Source organism: Oncorhynchus tshawytscha, unplaced genomic scaffold, assembly GCF_018296145.1.
Source record: "Oncorhynchus tshawytscha isolate Ot180627B unplaced genomic scaffold, Otsh_v2.0 Un_contig_3643_pilon_pilon, whole genome shotgun sequence".
Lineage (NCBI taxonomy): Eukaryota > Metazoa > Chordata > Actinopteri > Salmoniformes > Salmonidae > Oncorhynchus > Oncorhynchus tshawytscha.
This window is the reverse complement of record NW_024609159.1, coordinates 23,148-43,927: the sequence shown is the minus strand read 5'-3', so window position 1 is coordinate 43,927 and position 20,780 is coordinate 23,148. Positions and strand designations below refer to the sequence as shown.

Below are 20,780 nucleotides of genomic sequence, written 5' to 3'. Positions count from 1 at the left end.
GTGACAGATTTGTAATTTAATTTGAATTAATATCTGGACAGACACTTTTCTGTTGGATTCCATAATTGTGTAACACGATGTGTTTCTTGTTTTTGCTCTTTGCTCTAGTCCTGTCAGAGAAACATCTGCCCCCCACTGTGCTCTCGGGAAAATACTAAATGGAATCCTTGGGACATCCCAATTTTGACGTCACCCCTTTAAAGTTACAATTTAAAAAGACAAAGGCAAAGGAGGCAAAAAAGAGCAAAGGAGGCAAAAAGAGCAAAGGAGGCAAAAAAGAGCAAAGGAGGCAAAAAGAGCAAAGGAGGCAAAAAGGAGCAAAGGAGGCAAAAAGGGCAAAGGAGGCAAAAAGGGCAAAGGAGGCAAAAAGGGCAAAGGAGGCAAAAAAGGCAAAGGAGGCAAAAAAAGGCAAAGGAGGCAAAAAAGAGCAAAGGAGGCAAAAAAGGCAAAGGAGGCAAAAAAAGGCAAAGGAGGCAAAAAAGGCAAAGGAGGCAAAAAAGGCAAAGGAGGCTAAAAAGGCAAAGGAGGCTAAAAAAGGCAAAAAAAGGCAAAGGAGGCAAAAAAGGCAAAGGAGGCAAAAAGGAGGCAAAGGCAAAAAAGGAAAAGAAAAAGGAAAGGTTTAGAGTTTAGGGTAAGGACGTCCCAAGGATTCCGAATTGCGCTAACTCTGTGCTCTCTAGCTCTCTCCTCATCTCTCTGAGGCGCAGGAGCAGTAAAGCACTCCATCTTTATCCCAAGCCTAGGGAGAACCAGCCGAGACATTTGATGGGTAGGCTTTTTATTTTTATTTTTAAAGGGCCAGAAGCAAATTGGAGGGAGTTGAAATATACTATTTCAGCCACCATCGACTTTCACGGAATCATTTGATACTCTGAAAGATGGAAAAACGTTTTTTTTAGGCTATAAGATTGGAATCTCAAAAGCTCCTGTCTTTGCAAAGCAACCCTCTGCTCAGCTATTCTTTCACTGGCCTGTCTCTGCCTCGTCCCTAGCTGGAGACGTTTCACATTGGAAAATACGCTCAACGCTCCCCAGTTACGATTTTTAAAAACTTCGACTTTCAATTCGGGATATACTTTTTTCGTACAGTGGAATATCGTTAAAGGCATGTTAATGTTTTGGAGTTTGTGTTAGATTACACGGGTATGTTTATTTACAATTGCTTTTCGGTTAACGTTAGCTACTTACTAGCGTTAGCATTCTGCTAGTTAGCTAGCTTAGCTAAGTTGGTTACCTAGCCTGCCATCGATAAATCATGTTTGGCTAGCTGTCTACTAGCTAACGTTAGATAGCTAGTCATTATCGGTGGGCTAAATAAGGCCCGCTAGTGGTTGTTTTTCTTCGTTAAAACAACCGTCTTATATTGACTTTGTAACGTTAGACCGAAGAGTTAGCTAACTGTTAGTGAGCTAATATCAGGTGACTAGATATCACCCACCTACCAGTAAACATGTTGATTCTTTGTAGCTAACGTTAGCTAGCTAGGTTAAGTAACGTTGGATATCAGCTGATATGCTAGTTTAGAAGCTAGCTATGTAGGTAGTTCAGTTGGCAAGATAGCTAGATAAATACTCTGTATGTCCCCCAAAGCTAGCTAACGTTATCTGGGTAGCTAGCTAACTTGTAATAATTAGTAGCTAGACCTTTTTGATTCTGCAGACGAAAAGGAGTGCTCTATGTACAGTAGCGTTATGCTTTATGATGCATTGATCGAGCCATTTCCACAAGCCATTTGATTTGGCATTTCAGATTTCTTTGGTGCAATAGCTTGCCATTATAGATCGTGCCAATTATTAACAATAGCCTAGTTTCGCAGCTGTACAGGTGTGTGTCTTTCTTCCTCATCTTCGTGTGGTTGTCAGTTTAATAAGAGTTAGTGAGCTACCTGCTGTCATTTCTCAAAATATATTGTGGAAATGCAGCACCTGACTCACAGAGAGCTGTGCAATGCCATTATGCCTGCTGTCATAAATGGGTCGTTGCTTTTCTGCAACCCAAAATGGGCCCAGTCTGATGTGTCAGCCCCATGACATTCCAGAGGTTCAGCCAGTAGATATTTCACCAAATCAAATCCTCACACAGGAGATTTGTCATAGATGTATTAGCCCTGTAACACCTCCGTATTTTGGCATGATGATTTCCATAAAGACGATTCGGTGTTCTTTGACAGTGAATAGAGGTTTTACATAATCAACTATCATAAGTAGTAAGTAGCCTTGGCTTGTGCAAGTGGAGCGGCTCATCTCCTGTTTCTGTATTGTGAGGCAGCTTGATGTACACTTACACCTTCTGGACAAGACGCTAGTCTATAGCAGGGCCTTTACCCTCAATCAATCTCCTTAACGCTGAGTGCCAAGCAGAGATGCATCGGGTCCCTATCATAGCTACATCATATAATACAGAGCCTTCTCTCTTCCCATCTGCTTGTTGTGAGCCTGGGCGCCTCTCCACCCATCCGCCCATACCTTGACTCCAGATAGAACCTGATGCTTGTGTTGCCTCTTTAGCTCTCCCACTCCCTCCATCCCTACACAGGGACAGTTATGAGTCAGCACACAAGGGCTTGGATTAGTAGCCTGTGACAGTACAGCACTGAGCCTTCTGACAGTCAAGGCCAACGCATGGCCACACAACAATAGTAAGATCCTTAGTCTTTAGAAAATACATTTACACCCCCCGGAGTGCCACTCCTATATCTTTGACAGAACTTGTCTGCAAGGAATTATTCAGTGTATCAAACTGATGTTAAATCTGCACCGTTAGATAATGGTGGGTAGGTCAGGTAGGTCTGAATTGGACATAACATGAATGTAGGCTACAACAACTGCACATACGCAAACCTTTCAGTTTGTTGTTACATGTAGTTTTGTGTAAATGTTGGATGATGTCATACAACAATGTTTTCTAATACTTTTCTTTATTTGTCCCAATCAGGAATCATGGGAATCCCTCAAATAACCTGCCCCAGAAGGAACCCCTAGCATGTCTTCATGAGCCACTCCTGGTTCCATCTGTTGCCCCAGCCTCTCTGAATCTGATTCAGTGTCTATGGCTCTGAATGACCGAGACAAATATGGAAATCTCGTTGGTGTTCAGTAGTAAAACTATGAAGGGTCTCAAAGGTTAGGATTCACAGTGAGCTTGCCTCACATCACACAGACCCCAGCCCATACTTCATCCAACTTTGAGAGTGAAATTGTAGTGCACTACAAAGTCCTCTTTATTGGAAGACAAAGATGCCATGTACTCTGAAGTCTCTGGTTGATGTGTGATATGCTCTAAGGTGTTGTGTACTAAACCAACTAGAACAATGAATGGAGGAAAGGACTGTAAGGGAGGGGTCTCAGAGGGGGTGGGGCATACAGCCCCTGTCCAGGTCCCTATTGGCTGGCATCGCAAGGTGGATCCAACTAATGGAGTCCTCTACATCAGGTAAGACCCATTGCAGTGCTCTGTTTTTTTTGTAATGATACCACAATAATGCACTTCTATTTGGTTTGTAACCTACAGTCTTGGTGGCTAGTATCATCTATCCAACCTGTGTGTTTCTTTCAGAGAGGTTGGGATAAAGTAACAGATACATTTCCTTATGAGACACTCGTATATTGGACGATTCATGTTTTTCTTCTAAACATTTGTTTTGGTTTGTATCCTCCAGTCCCAGTGGCTCGGTGCTGTCCTGTCTAGACCAGGTGAAGAGCTACCTGCTCACAGACGGGACCTGCAAGTGTGGCCTGGAGTGCCCACTCATCCTCCCAAAGGTACGTTCACTAACCATCTTGGTTGTCCTGTCTGTCTCAGTCTTTAGCTAACCTAAATTGACTCTCTGAATGCGTAGCTGCCAAAGAAACACCACACAAAGCTTGAAGGGATACTTTGGGATTTTGTCAACAAGGCCCTTTATCTACTTCCCCAGAGTCAGCATGCTAGCAGAGTTAGCAATTGCGCTAGTAAGCAACTTCATTCAAACCGCACGCAGAGAAATAAAACTGGTATCCACAAAGTTTATCAGACTCTGGGGAAGTGTCAGGCCTCATTTCCAATATCCCGAAGTATCCCTTTTAAGGGTGGAGATTAAGGTTTACTCCTGAGTGATGCAATGAACAGTTTTGTTAAACCTAGATATTCAATTAAACAGAGGTTGTTTTCCCACATATAGCAGGGTTATATTTAAAAAAACATATAGCAGGGTTATATTTAAAAAAACATATAATAGGCTATATTTAAAAAACATATAGTAGGCTATATTTAAAAAACATATAGTAGGCTATATTTAAAAAACATATAGCAGGCTATATTTTCTGCTGCATACAGTCTTAATTTATACTTTTTTTGTGTGTTGCGTTATATTGAAACGGAGACGGGCAGGGAACTGCGTTCCTATTCAAGGCCAATATGTATTCATATGCAAATGTGAAGTAGTCTTCTGGAGAAGCAGGAGGCTTGGAGGAGGATATGACCTGACAAGTAGCGGACGTTCCATTTTTTACTGATGTTTACTTTATGTACTTTCTTGTGGATAAACGTCGCTCCTTTCACCAAGACAGGCCAGGTAACAGAGAGCTGACTCTCCTTTCACCAAGACAGGCCAGGTAACAGAGAGCTGACTCTCCTTTCACCAAGACAGGCCAGGTAACAGAGAGCTGACTCTCCTTTCACCAAGACAGGCCAGGTAACAGAGAGCTGACTCTCCTTTCACCAAGACAGGCCAGGTAACAGAGAGCTGACTCTCCTTTCACCAAGACAGGCCAGGTAACAGAGAGCTGACTCTCCTTTTCACCAAGACAGGCCAGGTAACAGAGAGCTGACTCTCCTTTCACCAAGACAGGCCAGGTAACAGAGAGCTGACTCTCCTTTCACCAAGACAGGCCAGGTAACAGAGAGCTGACTCTCCTTTCACCAAGACAGGCCAGGTAACAGAGCTGACTCTCCTTTCACCAAGACAGGCCAGGTAACAGAGAGCTGACTCTCCTTTCACCAAGACAGGCCAGGTAACAGAGAGCTGACTCTCCTTTCACCAAGACAGGCCAGGTAACAGAGAGCTCTCTCTTTCACCAAGACAGGCCAGGTAACAGAGAGCTGACTCTCTTTTCACCAAGACAGGCCAGGTAACAGAGAGCTGACTCTCTTTTCACCAAGACAGGCCAGGTAACAGAGAGCTGACTCTCTTTCACCAAGACAGGCCAGGTAACAGAGAGCTGACTCTCTTTTCACCAAGACAGGCCAGGTAACAGAGAGCTGACTCTCTTTCACCAAGACAGGCCAGGTAACAGAGAGCTGACTCTCTTTCACCAAGACAGGCCAGGTAACAGAGAGCTGACTCTCCTTTCACCAAGACAGGCCAGGTAACAGAGAGCTGACTCTCCTTTCACCAAGACAGGCCAGGTAACAGAGGCTGACTCTCCTTTCACCAAGACAGGCCAGGTAACAGAGAGCTGACTCTCCTTTCACCAAGACAGGCCAGGTAACAGAGAGCTGACTCTCCTTTCACCAAGACAGGCCAGGTAACAGAGAGCTGACTCTCTTTTCACCAAGACAGGCCAGGTAACAGAGAGCTGACTCTCCTTTCACCAAGACAGGCCAGGTAACAGAGAGCTGACTCTCCTTTCACCAAGACAGGCCAGGTAACAGAGAGCTGACTCTCCTTTCACCAAGACAGGCCAGGTAACAGAGAGCTGACTCTCCTTTCATCAAGACAGGCCAGGTAACAGAGAGCTGACTCCTTTCACCAAGACAGGCCAGGTAACAGAGAGCTGACTCTCCTTTCCTCAGGTGTTTAACTTTGATCCGGGGGCTGCCGTTAAACAGAGGACGGCAGAGGACGTGAGGGCAGATGAAGACGTCACCAAGCTGTGTATCCATAAAAGAAAGCTGCTGGCTGTGGCCACTCTACACAAAACTATGGCGCTACCACACCCTGCTCTGACTCTTACCAGTCCTGGTGGAGGTACAAGTAAGTATCCTAGTGACTGTGTATCACTACTGTTTTGGTTGTTTTCCAATGATACATTTCTCACAGATTTCAGACTGTTTCATGGGTGATATAGAACAAGGTCAGAAAAAAAGGACATTTTGAAATTGGCTTCACAGTGGCATTAAACACTTCCAATGTTTTAAAGCTGGAGTCCGTAATGGTGAAACTGCTGCGTCTCTTTGCGGTATTACAAAAACAAAGATGATGCTTCAAACAACAAACACTATTTATTTCACTCTGACATTGTATGAGCGATAGAACAATCAAGCCTTTTTTTCTCTCCCTCCACAGTGGTGAATCTCCACTTCTGTTTCATCAACAATAACAGATGTCCTCAGGCAAACAGTGGTGCTGTTTCCTCTATTGCAGATTTCAGCTTTAACACTCATTTCACTTATCTTCCCCCTCAGGTTCAACATCAATGGCCCCGTCACATTCCACGAATCCCCGAGCAATACGGAATAAATCTCACCAGTCACCGCTACCCAACTCTGTGGTTCCCAACTGCAAGAACCCTTTCAAAATGATGATGGCGGCTGCAGCAGGTCACCGGCACTTTCCCCAAGAGCTAGGAGGTCCACCCCAGCAGCTGGAGCTTTACCCTGGTTATCCCAACAGACAGCAGAGACTGAGCAGTGAGCCTGGGCCCAGGTCTTCGTACTGCTCTGGCTATGGTAGCATGCTGAGTCCAGGGGGCCCCGGCTCCCAGCTCTATGGGCCCAGGGACGGGTCACCACTCTCCCCTAGCCTCAGGTCTGATCCTCTGGGGAGCCCAGATGGGTTCAGAAACAACCCCTGTGGCTTCCCTGGAGCCACCAGCTCCAGCCCCATCCACGGGGCCAACAGAACGCCTCTCTCCCCACCAGGGATGCTCCTCCACGGTTCTCCGACTGGGACCCAGACGTCCTGCGCTATGGCAGGAAGGACTAGCACACCCCTCTCCCCTACCGCCACTGCCAAAAGCCCAGTCATGATGAAGAAGCCTGTGTGTAACTTCCCCAGATCCCCCAGTATGGATATTTCCATACGACCACCGTTTCACCTCAATACACAGCCCAGCGCCCCACACCCTGGCCCCCCGTCTGCCATACCTCCCTCCTGTACCCTCCAGAAAAAGCAGATGACCTCTGAAAAGGACCCGTTAGGCATCCTAGACCCCATCCCCAGCAAGCCTAGCATCAGTATCAGCCAGACAAACTCCAAAACAAACTCCAACTTCCACCCTAGTGTCCACTCCTCTCAGGTACCAATGATGAATGTAAACATGAACAACCACCCTCCTCCCGCCATTGTCCCCTTGCCAAGCAACCTCCCCCTCCCCACTGTCAAACCCGGCCCAGTGGGCCACAGCCATGGAGGTCACATGCAGAGGACTCAGCATCAGACCTCCATAACCACCTCCATGTCCCCCTCTCCCGTCACCTCCCCAGTCCACATGTCAGGCCCTGTCCTGGGCAGCAGGATGGAGGCCTCTCCCCAGCGCTCTCGCTCCTCCTCCACCTCCTCGGACCATGGGAGCTTTGCCATGCCCTCAGGCCCCAGTCAGGGTCCGTGTGGCGGGATAAAGGCTCCTCCTCGCTCCCCCCGGCCCGCCATGCCCATTAACATGCCTTCCAGTCCCTCTGCCAAGCCTGACTCACACCCACTCCACCAGTACAAAGACCTACCCAGTCAGCTGCTGGTTGAGATGAGTAACCAGAACGCTATCAACACCCAGCACAACAACCCCGGCATGTACCCCCCTGCCACCTCCTCTGGCCCCTCCATCGCTGCTCCTCACCAGCCCCAGAACCATAAGGGACAGAACCACCCAGGACTGTTAGGGATGCCCCTCAACCAGATCGTGAACCAGCAGAATGCTGCTTCCTTCCCCGCCAGCAGCCTACTGTCAGCAGCAGCCAAAGCACAGCTAGCAAATCAAAACAAACATGGTGACAACAGCAGTGAGACTGGCAGTAGAGGTGGAGGCCCAGGTAGGGTTGATGGTAATGGTGGTAGTAGTGGAGTTGGGCATCCCAGTGGCCCTCTCAGCGGCATAGAGAGGCCCAGTAGCAGCACTTTAAACCCCATGCTTCCCCCTAACCCCACCATGCCCTCCACTGCGGAAGGAGCAGCAGCAGGGGGCCAGAGCGGTCGGGCTGCCCTCCGGGACAAGCTCATGGCCCAGCAGAGAGACAGAGGAGACCCCCTGCTCCGTAAGCGCAAGCAGCAGCCGCCAGTCCCACCACCGCCCAACAACCTCCTCAACCACCACGACAGCATGGTCTTCAACATGCTCAACAAGCCTCCTAACATGGGTGGAGGTCCAGGTCCCAGGCTACCACTACCAAGCTCAGCAGAACAGCTGAGGAAAGTGGCCCGGCTTGGGGGCCTACAGACCAACACCTCCATGGCCCAGCTGCTTCAGTCCATGAGCAACCACAACAACCACCATAACCAGCACCAAGGCCCTGTAGGCCCCCCAGGACCTGGTCAGATGCACTACAGCGATGTGGCTGGGGTCATGCCTCCTGGAGCCTCCCAGCAGCAGAGCCTACTGGCCCAACAGAGGATGCTAGGCCAAGGGGAGGGTCAAGGTATGTACTGCCGGAGTATAGACTCTGGAGGCCCTCATTCTCACAGCCCTCGGTTCCCAGGGTTGATGAACCAGATCCAGGCCAATTCGTTGGTGAACTGTGGCCCTCTGGGGCCCGGTGGACAAGTGGGCCTTGGCCCAGGGAACATGCCCCTGAGCCACCATCCTAACACTAACCCACCACCACTGTCCCACCCAAGTCAACATCCACATCCACATCAGCAGCAGCACAGTCACCTTCACGCTGCACTGGGAAGGACTAGTATGTCAGGAATGACACTCGGCAACAATGATGGGAGTTGTGGTCCAATCATCTCTGAGCCAGGTGAGCTACTGAGAGAAACGCACACTTTGTTCGATGATCGCGCTTTGCTCTGTGATGGTGTGTGAGTTTGATAAATCCACCTAGATGGCCTTTGAGTTGAACGACAGTCTTTAGTCTCTCGTAGAGAGTGTACGTTGAGAGACTGGCCCTCATGTTTGTATAATCATTGTGGCTTCTCTCTTTATTAGCATGCTAGTTGCAGTGCTCAGCTCAGTGGCAGAATAAAATGAAAACAGATCTTTTTTTCTCCCTCCTTTTTAAGAAACGAGCTCTTGACCAGATATAGTGAAGAGCTGGCTGGTAGCTATAGTAACGCTGGCTTCTGAATGGAGGCCTGGGTGAAGCCTTTGGAGAAGGGTTGTGTTCCTTCATTAGCCTTATTATGTGTCTGCTCTGATACAGGCCTAACTGAATAGATCATTTTTTCCTTTGGCCCACTGTGTTACACATGGCTGTATTTGGCCTACTGTTGTGTGAACACGATAGCAGGAAATAATGCTAAATACTATAAGATAGCCACTATGCTTCCTGAGAAACATATGCTATATCTTTCATCTCTTTGTGGACTGCTAGCCTATCTCCCTAGATGGGTTCATTCCAACCAAGCACTTCTCTTCTCCTACCTCATGCCCAGACAGCTCCCCCTCCCCAGCCACCACCATCCAAGCATCCAGCCCTGCCTCTGACCCCATCCCCCTGCCTAGGCCATTAAATCACATCCCTTCCTCAACCCCCAGTCTTCTTCCAGGCTGCAACCTCTGAAATAAGCCACGGCTCAGACAGCACCACCAATCACACCGTTCCCATAGCAACCTCCCCGGCAACCATCACCACTATATCATAGCAGTGCAGCCACACTGGTTGAGCACTGCGGAGGCTAGTGGGAGGGGAGGCTTGTGGGAGGGGAGGGGAGGCTTGTGGGAGGGGAGGGGAGGCTTGTGGGAGGGGAGGCTAGTGAAGGGCAGAGGCTATTGGGGGAGCTGGGGGAGGGAGGCTAGTGAGAGTGGAGGGGAGGGAAGGGAGAGTGGCATCTAGTGGGGGGAGGGGAGGAGCTTGGGAGGTGAGGAGCTTGGGAGGGGAGGCTAGTGAGAGGGGAGGCTAGTGGGGGGGGTGCTAGTGAGAGGCGAGGCTGAGGCAGAGGCTGGTGAGGAGAGGAGCTAGACTGGTGAGAGGAGGAGAGGAGCTAGACTGGTGAGAGGAGGAGAGGAGCTAGACTGGTGAGAGGAGGAGAGGAGCTAGACTGGTGAGAGGAGGAGAGGAGCTAGACTGGTGAGAGGAGGAGAGGAGCTAGACTGGTGAGAGGAGGAGAGGAGCTAGACTGGTGAGAGGAGGAGAGGAGCTAGACTGGTGAGAGGAGGAGAGGAGCTAGACTGGTGAGAGGAGGAGAGGAGCTAGACTGGTGAGAGGAGGAGAGGAGCTAGACTGGTGAGAGGAGGAGAGGAGCTAGACTGGTGAGAGGAGGAGAGGAGCTAGACTGGTGAGAGGAGGAGCTAGACTGGTGAGAGGAGCTAGACTGGGGAGAGGAGCTAGACTGGTGAGAGGAGCTAGACTGGTGAGAGGAGCTAGACTGGTGAGAGGAGGAGAGGAGCTAGACTGGGGAGAGGAGCTAGACTGGTGAGAGGAGCTAGACTGGTGAGAGGGAGCTAGACTGGTGAGAGGAGGAGAGGAGCTAGACTGGTGAGAGGAGGAGAGGAGCTAGACTGGTGAGAGGAGCTAGACTGGTGAGAGGAGGAGAGGAGCTAGACTGGTGAGAGGAGGAGAGGAGCTAGACTGGTGAGAGGAGCTAGACTGGTGAGAGGAGGAGAGGAGCTAGACTGGTGAGAGAGGAGGGGAGCTAGACTGGTGAGAGGAGGAGAGGAGCTAGACTGGTGAGAGGAGGGGAGCTAGTGAGCGAGGAGGAGAGGAGCTAGACTAGTGAGAGGAGGGGAGCTAGTGAGCGAGGAGGAGAGGAGCTAGACTAGTGAGAGGAGGGGAGCTAGTGAGCGAGGAAGAGAGCTAGACTAGTGAGAGGAGGGGAGCTAGTGAGCGAGGAGGAGAGCTAGACTAGTGAGAGGAGGGGAGCTAGTGAGCGAGGAGGAGAGGAGCTAGACTAGTGGGAGGAGAGGAGCTAGACTAGTGGGAGAGGAGAGGAGCTAGACTAGTGAGAGGAGGGGAGCTAGTGAGCGAGGAGAGAGGAGCTAGACTAGTGAGAGGAGGGGAGCTAGTGAGCGAGGGAGAGGAGCTAGACTAGTGAGAGGAGGGAGCTAGACTAGTGAGAGGAAGAGAGCTAGACTAGTGAGAGGAGGGGAGCTAGTGAGCGAGGAAGAGAGCTAGACTAGTGAGAGGAGGGGAGCTAGTGAGCGAGGAAGAGAGCTAGACTAGTGAGAGGAGGGGAGCTAGTGAGCGAGGAGGAGAGGAGCTAGACTAGTGGGAGGAGAGGAGCTAGACTAGTGGGAGGAGAGGAGCTAGACTAGTGAGAGGAGAGGAGCTAGACTAGTGAGAGGAGAGGAGCTAGACTAGTGGGAGGAGAGGAGCTAGACTAGTGAGAGGAGGGGAGCTAGACTAGTGAGAGGAGAGGAGCTAGACTAGTGAGAGGAGAGGAGCTAGTGAGCGAGGAGGAGAGGAGCTAGACTAGTGAGAGGAGGGGAGCTAGTGAGCGAGGAAGAGAGCTAGACTAGTGAGAGGAGGGGAGCTAGTGAGCGAGGAGGAGAGCTAGACTAGTGGGAGGAGAGGAGCTAGACTAGTGAGAGGAGAGGAGCTAGACTAGTGAGAGGAGAGGAGCTAGACTAGTGAGAGGAGAGGAGCTAGACTAGTGAGAGGAGAGGAGCTAGTGAGCGAGGAGGAGAGGAGCTAGACTAGTGAGAGGAGGGGAGCTAGTGAGCGAGGAGGAGAGGAGCTAGACTAGTGAGAGGAGGGGAGCTAGTGAGCGAGGAGAGCTAGACTAGTGAGAGGAGGGGAGCTAGACTAGTGAGAGGAGAGGAGCTAGACTAGTGAGAGGAGAGGAGCTAGACTAGTGAGAGGAGAGGAGCTAGACTAGTGGGAGGAGAGGAGCTAGACTAGTGGGAGGAGAGGAGCTAGACTAGTGGGAGGAGAGGAGCTAGACTAGTGGGAGGAGAGGAGCTAGACTAGTGGGAGGAGAGGAGCTAGACTAGTGGGAGGAGAGGAGCTAGACTAGTGAGCGGAGGAACTAGTTAGGAGGAGAAAATAGACCTGTGAGGAGTGGAGCACAGTACTACAGCCTAAGCCATCGGGTTCTCCAGTTTATTCGTTCAATTACAAGAATTTCCATCTTCCCACTCTTCTTCCATCATTTTGCTCAGCATTGAGTTACCCCTCTGACCTGTCTTCTCCAGGCAGTTAAGGTGTGGAATTTCCCTGATTTGAAAGTAACAATGAACAGTATTATTCTTCCACCCCAACAGGAGACCCATCTAACCTCGTAAACTGCAGCATAACCAGCCTCCAGCCTCACGTCATCAACAGCTCCAGCAGTGGCGGTGGTACCCAGGTGTTCCAGCAGCGTCATGCCCAGCAGCAGCAGCTTCATCAGGGCATTCAGCGGGCCATGCAGGGTCTCCCTCCTGGCTACCAGGGCTCACAGCAACCTGGCTTCCCTGAAAACAACAACTCCTCCAACGCCCACCCTATGGCCTGCCTGTTCCAGAACTTCCAGGTTAGTCTGTCTGTTTGAAGGGTGTGTTCAGTGACGTGAAACGCTCTGAGCGTTGCAGATAGAAATAGAATGAATAGAGATGATAAGATTATCTGATTCACTCTTCACTACGGGTGGATGATCTACATGATACATTCCGTCCTCCTCAAAAGACCCCAATAGTTGTGGATTCTCTGACATGCTAGGAGTGATAATGACACGTTTTCATTTTTCTCTCAATGAAGTTTATGTCTGTGTTGTTTCAGGGGTGTTTGCCAGACAACAGCATTTCACTCCCTCACTCACAGATGATCTCTCAGTCTGGTATGACATCACTTCCTGAGTCTCAGGGGATGCTGTCACACACCCAGTTTGGTGTCAGCCAACAGGAGATGCAACAGACTCAGGGAGAAGGGCTTCCCCCAGGGATGCACGGCTCTGATAGGCTACCCAGCGGAGGGGTGGAGTCTGTAGATGCCATCTACAGGGCTGTGGTGGATGCGGCCAGTAAAGGAATGCATGTAGTCATCACCACCACGGTTAGTGGCACTACCCAGTCCAGCCCGGTACCCACTCTCAGCACCATGACTGCCTTCACTAACTCCGTAGGGGAGCCGGTCAGCATCAACCACAACCTCCCTCACAGCCATGCTGCAGTCAGCCATAGTGGCCACCGGGTGGCGCACCAGGAGGGGGAGCAGACACCGACCCTGAGCCAACAGCCCAGACCCAGGCAAGTCAGAGCAGGACGGCCCCGGAAGCACTCTGGTCAGGGGAAGAGTACTGTTAGCATCCCCGAGGGTCAGGGAGCACTTCCAGAGGCCTCCCACCAGGACTACTTCAGATCCCCAGGCCATGGCACCCCCAGGGGGCAGTGGGAAGGCGAGACTGGGTACTCCGGAAGTCTGGACAGAGGTCACACGGCATGGGGCGGTGAGGAGTTCCTAGAGTGCTCCACTCATGTCCGCAGCAGCCCCTGTATGGAGAGACCTGGGAGTCTAGCTCCTGCACCCCCCTGTCCAGCCGACAGCTCCCCCCACGAAGGTCACCACCACTCTCTCCCCGTCCCCTCAGACAAGGCCTTCCTGGAGGATGGATTCAACCGCTTCAACAACTGCAACCGGACGGCCGTGAACATCGTTAACTACAAAGAGAGGTTGGATCAGACTGTGGAGAGATGCGCCCATATGAACGGAGGTGGCGTCGGACCCCCCCAGGTCCAGTTCTCTCTACGGGGGTACGGTGTGTCTGACCCCCTCGGCCCCCCCAGACAGGGGGACCTAACCGGGGACGACCAGTCTCCCAGCTCCTCCACCAGCCTGGAGGGTCCGTTGGTTAAAGAGTACGTGGGCCACTACAACGGTCACTTCAACGGAGGCTGTGCCCCCAGCCCGTCTGACACCAAGTCCCTGAGCAGCGAGGAGGACCTGAGGCAGCCGGACAGCCCATCGTCAGAGATGCTCCACTATAGACCCAGGACGTTTAACATGGGGGATCTGGTCTGGGGACAGGGCTTTAAAGGGTTCCCATCCTGGCCTGGTAAACTGTCAGGGGAGGAGGCGGGGCACAACCATCACCATGGCAGCCTGCAGCTCAGAGAGGACAGCAAGGTGAGATGTCTTCAGAGACAGGTGAAAGAAAAATACACACCCACAAATCTAGTTCTTTCACTATTGACTTGACTTTTGTACCTTTTTAGATTAAAGTAACTCTCGGCGATCACTACTTCTGCTACTGATGGTCATGTTGATGGGACCTAGTCAGGCTTTTGGTCCTATTCTTAGACCCAACATAATGTCTGACATCTGTTATTACCCCAGGTGGAGATGGAGAAGCTGAAAACACTGTCTGACATCTGTTATTACCCCAGGTGGAGACGGAGAAGCTGAAAACACTGTCTGACATCTGTTATTACCCCAGGTGGAGACGGAGAAGCTGAAAACACTGTCTGACATCTGTTATTACCCCAGGTGGAGACGGAGAAGCTGAAAACACTGTCTGACATCTGTTATTACCCCCAGGTGGAGACGGAGAAGCTGAAAACACTGTCTGACATCTGTTATTACCCCAGGTGGAGACGGAGAAGCTGAAAACACTGTCTGACATCTGTTATTACCCCAGGTGGAGACGGAGAAGCTGAAAACACTGTCTGACATCTGTTATTACCCCAGGTGGAGACGGAGAAGCTGAAAACACTGTCTGACATCTGTTATTACCCCAGGTGGAGACGGAGAAGCTGAAAACACTGTCTGACATCTGTTATTACCCCCAGGTGGAGACGGAGAAGCTGAAAACACTGTCTGACATCTGTTATTACCCCAGGTGGAGATGGAGAAGCTGAAAACACTGTCTGACATCTGTTATTACCCCAGGTGGAGACGGAGAAGCTGAAAACACTGTCTGACATCTGTTATTACCCCAGGTGGAGACGGAGAAGCTGAAAACACTGTCTGACATCTGTTATTACCCCAGGTGGAGAGGACTGGTCTGAGAAGGTGGAGACTGAAAACACTGTCTGACATCTGTTATTACCCCAGGTGGAGACGGAGAAGCTGAAAACACTGTCTGACATCTGTTATTACCCCAGGTGGAGACGGAGAAGCTGAAAACACTGTCTGACATCTGTTATTACCCCAGGTGGAGACGGAGAAGCTGAAAACACTGACACATGACCTAGAGGCCCTTGACAGAGCGACCAAGAGGAACAGAAAGTAAGTTCTATTGCTGTAGGATGGATGGTACTGGACATGTTGTGATTATTTACATCAGTGTGTATGTGGAACCAGTTTCTCCTGTGTTTTAAAAAGATGAACAGATGTGTTTTATTTGCTCTATTTTAAGAGTGGAATTCCATTCTAGAATGTTGATGGGCCAGGTTAGTTCCATCCTGGCTGGTTAGTTCCATCCTGGCTGGTTAGTTCCATCCTGGCTGGTTAGTTCCATCCTGGCTGGCTGGCTAGTTCCATCCTGGCTGGCTGGCTAGTTAGTTCCATCCTGGCTGGCTGGCTAGTTAGTTCCATCCTGGCTGGCTGGCTAGTTAGTTCCATCCTGGCTGGCTGGCTAGTTAGTTCCATCCTGGCTGGCTGGTCTGTGTTGAGGAGAGGTTAATACCACTGACTACTGAATCACCTGTCTGTACTCTCTGTCCCACTCTGAGCCCTGGTCAAAGTAATGCACTGAATAGGGTGTTTTTGGGACTGCTGCTTCCCTGATGATGCCCTGGCTGGCTAGTCATTACCACCTGATGATGCCCTGGCTGGCTAGTCATTACCACCTGATGATGCCCTGGCTGGCTAGTCATTACACCTGATGATGCCCTGGCTGGCTAGTCATTACCCCCTGCTGATGCCCTGGCTGGCTAGTCATTACCCCCTGCTGTTGCCCTGGCTGGCTAGTCATTACCCCCTGCTGTTGCCCTGGCTGGCTAGTCATTACCCCCTGCTGTTGCCCTGGCTGGCTAGTCATTACCCCTGCTGTTGCCCTGGCTGGCTAGTCATTACCCCCTGCTGTTGCCCTGGCTGGCCCTGGCTGGCTAGTCATTACCCCCTGCTGTTGCCCTGGCTGGCTAGTCATTACCCCCTGCTGTTGCCCTGGCTGGCTAGTCATTACCCCCTGGATGTCCTGGCTGGCTAGTCATTACCCCCTGATGATGCCCTGGCTGGCTAGTCATTACCCCCTGGATGCCCTGGCTGGCTAGTCATTACCCCCTGTTGATGCCCTGCTGTTGCCCTGGCTGGCTAGTCATTACCCCCTGGATGTCCTGGCTGGCTAGTCATTCCCCTGGATGCCCTGGCTGGCTAGCCATTACCCCCTGTTGATGCCCTGCTGTTGCCCTGGCTGGCTAGTCATTACCCTCTGGATGCCCTGGCTGGCTTGTCATTACCCCCTGGATGCCCTGGCTGGCTAGTCATTACCCCCTGATGATGAAAAACCTCCTCCACTGCACCTGTTCTGACTCACTCACACACACACACACACACACACACAGCGCTTACCTTAGCTCTTCTCCCTCAATGTTCTGTAAAAATGTACCTGGACCATTCCGTGTCATTGCTTACAGCTCATGTTATAATTGCATACTTTATCCCTGTGTAGCAGGAGGCAGAGTTGAACAAATCTATTCATGTTTTTGTCCAAAGCGAAAAAGAAAATGCTGAGTGTTTAGGTATGGACTTATTGATGTTTCTGAGACATGATTTTGTTTTCATTGTTCCCAACAGAGCTGGGAAGTTGAATAATCATTTAGAAGCTGCTATACATGAGGCCATGAGTGAGCTGGACAAGATGTCAGGGACTGTGAGTATACTAGTACCATCTAGAAAGATTAGAACACCATGCTCTCCCTCTGCCCTCCTTCTCTCTCCCTCTGCCCTCCTTCTCTCTCCCTCTGCCCTCCTTCTCTCTCCCTCTGCCCTCCTTCTCTCTCCCTCTGCCCCTCTACCTCTCTCCCTTTGCCCCTCCTGTCTCCCTCTACTACCTCCCTCCCTCTCTAGACTGTCCCCCAGGCTAAGCTGAGCAGAACTAAGACTACAGCCACTGTTGATCAAAGGGCTGTCTCTGTGTCAGCCGGGAGACACCTCACACACACACCCCCCAGTCAGAGGATTACATAAACAAGCTGCAACAACCCCTCAACCAGCACCACATTTCAATTTGAAAAGGATTCACTGTGCTGTTAATGCATCTTGCTGCCTTTCCTCTGAATTCAGACAGGCGAAATATGAAACCAGACACTTTGAGTGGAAAAGAGGACAGCTTAGTCAGATTAGGATGTCTGTGGAGTTCTGTCTGAACTCAGGTGCTATTAAACACTGTAGAATCTACACTACTACCCGCACAAGCCAACAGAGACTGGGTTGTTTGGTTGCTATTAATACATCTTCTATTGTCTTCTCTGTCCTTAGGTTAGGGTTAAAAGTTGAGGCTAAAGGTTAGGGTTAAAAGTTGAGGCTAAAAGTTAGGGTTAAAAGTAGAGGCTAAAAGTTAGGGTTTGGGTTAAGGCTAAAAGTTAGGGTTTGGGTTAAGGCTAAAAGTTAGGGTTTGGGTTAAGGCTAAAAGTTAAATGTTATTTAAATGTTAGGGTTCCATTTAAGCAATAAGGCCCCAGGGGGTGTGGTATGGGCCAGTATACCCCGGCTAAGGGCTGTTCTTAGGCACGACGCAACGCGGAGAGACTGGATATAGCCCTTAGCCGTGGAATATTGGCCCTATACCACAAACCCCCAAGGTGCCTTATTGATATTATAAACTGGTTACCAACGTAATTAGAGCAGTAAAAATAAATGTCATACCTGGGTATACAGTCTGATTATACCACGACTGTCGGCCAATCAGCATTCAGGGCTGGAACCACCCAGTTAAATTAGAGCCCTGGTCATCCATTAATGTATTATGTCTTCTCTGTCCTCAGGTCCATCAGATCCCTTCCAGAGACAGACAGGTGAAGCTGCCCAAGCCCAAGAGGAGAAAGATCTCCAGATAACATTGAATGTGTTTGGTCAGCTAATGACAGTCCAGTATCTAGCCAGTGCCCAGCCTTGGAACAACGGTTCAGACCGCCCCGCCGCGACCTTTGAACTCCAACCAGGTGCTACAATATGGATAGTAGTGGTACATTATCGTCCCACGACCTCCGTAGCTGACTGACATTGAAAGTCCTGGAAAAGCCAAACAAAAATATTACAGTTTTGAATTTCAACTGTAAAAAACAACGGTTATGTGTCTACAGCTAGCTGAATGACAACTATTTTTTCTAGAATAACATTTAAAAAAAAACTGATAAATAGAAGAAAAATACTACATTTTAAAGAAAATAGACAGTCCAAATATTTCTGATACATTTTCAATATGTATATAGGTAATACGGAAGATTTCATGAATATTAAGAAACGTATGTAAATATTGTACACTGGTGATGTACAACATACTTAATAATGCACATGTGAACTTGTATTGTACAAAGCAGCAGCAGCAGAAGTGCACCGATGTCCTGGTTTTTATTCAACACACACTGTCATTCTGACTGTATGCAAGGGACATGTAAAGACGAGATCCAGCCGGAAGCTTTTATATGGTGATGTTATAGACCTGCTGTTTATTGGCTTGACCAGCAGGGACTGTATTCAGAAAGCATTCGAGGAGTAGGAGTGCTGATCATGGATCAGTTTCACTTTTAATATTATAATGAATAAGATGACATATACAGAGTGGGGCCTGCTACTAGATCATCACTGGCAGTAGGATCAGGTCCCCCTTGTCCACATCATCTTAATTAGGATCTAAGAGGGGCGAGACTGATCCTAGTTCAGCACCCACAACTCTGAGACGCTTTCTGAATCCAGACCCAGGAGAAACGGGCTTCACTTCAACACCACTAAGTGTTTGTTCAATTTATGTGTTTTAAAAACAGAGTGAACTTTACCAGCTGAAAGTCTTTCTGTTTCTACGGTTACCATAGAAAAAGGATGATTGGAATGAAGCATCCTTCTAATTCCAGGATCTCAACCTACTAAAACCACAGACTGTTGTCAAATACCAGTCAGCTGTTTTTGCATCATTTAAATTTATTTTTGATGTGATTTATTTTTCTTAATATCATTTTCAAATAGTGTCATCATTTTATCACACAGCGATAGCTTTAGATCGCGTAACCAACCACAAGTATAGATGCCGTATGTTACTATGACTTAAGAGTGGATTGTGAAAATAACACTAACTGCCTGAGGTAAAATGGTGGAAAAGAGTTCATCCTACAATTTAGGGGCCTTATGTGTAGTTTATTTGTTATAAATTATTTATGTACAGTATTTCATATTTATTTTAAGCTTTACAATATTCTAGATGGCAATAATACAACCGAGAGTTATAAACTCAAAGCCTTACGTGTTTATTTTACACAGAAATAGCCTATATGCTGTATTCAGTTTAGCCATTAACCTGACTGTTTTCCAGTTTGATTTCAAATGTGTTCTTTTTGGATCCCTTGACGTTGTGTACTACTGTGTTTTTCCCTTCTGCTAGCTATCTCTTCTGTAGTGTTTGTTACAGTAGATCATGTCCTGAAGAGGTCATTGACTGCCTCCTTCCAGAAAGTTAAGGTTGCGTATCTCCAGTCTCTGGGGACCATGCTTATTTATAAGCATAAGGTCTGAAAAGGCTTCACTATATATTTAGGCAGCATGCGATCTTTGAAAAAATAATAATAATTCAGAATCAACTTTTAACAACCTAAATGATTCATTAAAATCAGTGCAGATAGTACAATAATAGTTTAAAGGATAGAAGAAACGTTTCAAATGGATAATGGGCAGTATGTCATATTAGTATGGAAAGAAAGAAGTGATGGTTTGGGCCTTCAGGCCGAGCCCTGTCGGTTTGGGCCTTCAGGCCGAGCCCTGTCGGTTTGGGCCTTCAGGCCGAGCCCTGTCGGTTTGTGCCTTCAGGCCGAGCCCTGTCGGTTTGGGCCTTCAGGCCGAGCCCTGTCGGTTTGGGCCTTCAGGCCGAGCCCTGTCGGTTTGGGCCTTCAGGCCGAGCCCTGTCGGTTTGGGCCTTCAGGCCGAGCCCTGTCGGTTTGGACCTTCAGGCCGAGCCCTGCCCTTCAGGCCGAGCCCTTCAGGCCGAGCCCTGTCGGTTTGGGCCTTCAGGCCGAGCCCTGTCGGTTTGGGCCTTCAGGCCGAGCCCTGTCGGTTTGGGCCTTCAGGCCGAGCCCTGTCGGTTTGGGCCTTCAGGCCGAGCCCTGTCGGTTTGGGCCTTCAGGCCGAGCCCTGTTTTGGGCCTTCAGGGCCCTGTCAGGCCTTCAGGCCGAGCCCTGGGCCTTCAGGCCGAGCCCTGTCGGTTTGGGCCTTCAGGCCGAGCCCTGTCGTTGGGCCTTCAGGCCGAGCCCTGTCGGTTTGGGCCTTCAGGCCGAGCCCTTCAGGCCGAGCCCTCGGTTTGGGCCTTCAGGCCGAGCCCTGTCGGTTTGGGCCTTCAGGCCGAGCCCTGTCGGTTTGGGCCTTCAGGCCGAGCCCTGTCGGTTTGGGCCTTCAGGCCGAGCCCGGTTTGGGCCTTCAGGCCGAGCCCTGTCGGTTTGGGCCTTCAGGCCGAGCCCTGTCGGTTTGGGCCTTCAGGCCGAGCCCTGGGCCTTCAGTGCTGTCATTCAGGCCGAGCCCTTGTTTAGGCCTGGAGAAATTCAGGCTAGCCCTGAATTCACGGCCGAGCCCTGTCGGTTTGGGCCTTCAGGCCGAGCCCTGTCGGTTTGGGCCTTCAGGCCGAGCCCTGTCAGTGCTGTCATGGAGTT

The 20,780-nt window shown here is 49.9% G+C and overlaps 1 protein-coding gene across 4 annotated transcripts; it reads left to right on the top strand.

Moving 5' to 3' along the window:
- The first annotated feature begins 609 nt into the window (after positions 1 to 609).
- LOC112266287 (methyl-CpG-binding domain protein 5) lies at positions 610 to 19,783 on the top strand. Of its 4 annotated transcripts, none has more exons than XR_006081954.1 (10): positions 610 to 1,143; positions 2,935 to 3,432; positions 3,659 to 3,761; positions 5,773 to 5,953; positions 6,385 to 8,874; positions 12,276 to 12,526; positions 12,772 to 14,115; positions 14,376 to 14,977; positions 15,043 to 15,216; positions 16,726 to 16,800. XR_006081954.1 is itself a non-coding variant. In XM_024443673.2 (10 exons), the coding sequence occupies exons 2-10, from the start codon at positions 3,311 to 3,313 to the stop codon at positions 17,985 to 17,987; spliced, it is 4,734 nt and encodes a 1,577-aa protein (XP_024299441.1). In that variant the 5' UTR covers positions 610 to 769; positions 2,935 to 3,310; the 3' UTR covers positions 17,988 to 19,783. The 4 variants fall into 4 exon arrangements, 3 of the variants coding, with proteins under 3 accessions (XP_024299441.1, XP_024299440.1, XP_024299443.1); XM_024443673.2 differs by lacking the exon at positions 14,376 to 14,977 and adding an exon at positions 17,916 to 19,783 and having other exon boundaries at positions 610 to 769; positions 12,772 to 14,136; positions 15,143 to 15,216; positions 16,726 to 16,801; XM_024443672.2 differs by lacking the exon at positions 14,376 to 14,977 and adding an exon at positions 17,916 to 19,783 and having other exon boundaries at positions 611 to 1,143; positions 12,772 to 14,136; positions 15,143 to 15,216; positions 16,726 to 16,801.
- The last annotated feature ends 997 nt before the right edge of the window (positions 19,784 to 20,780 follow it).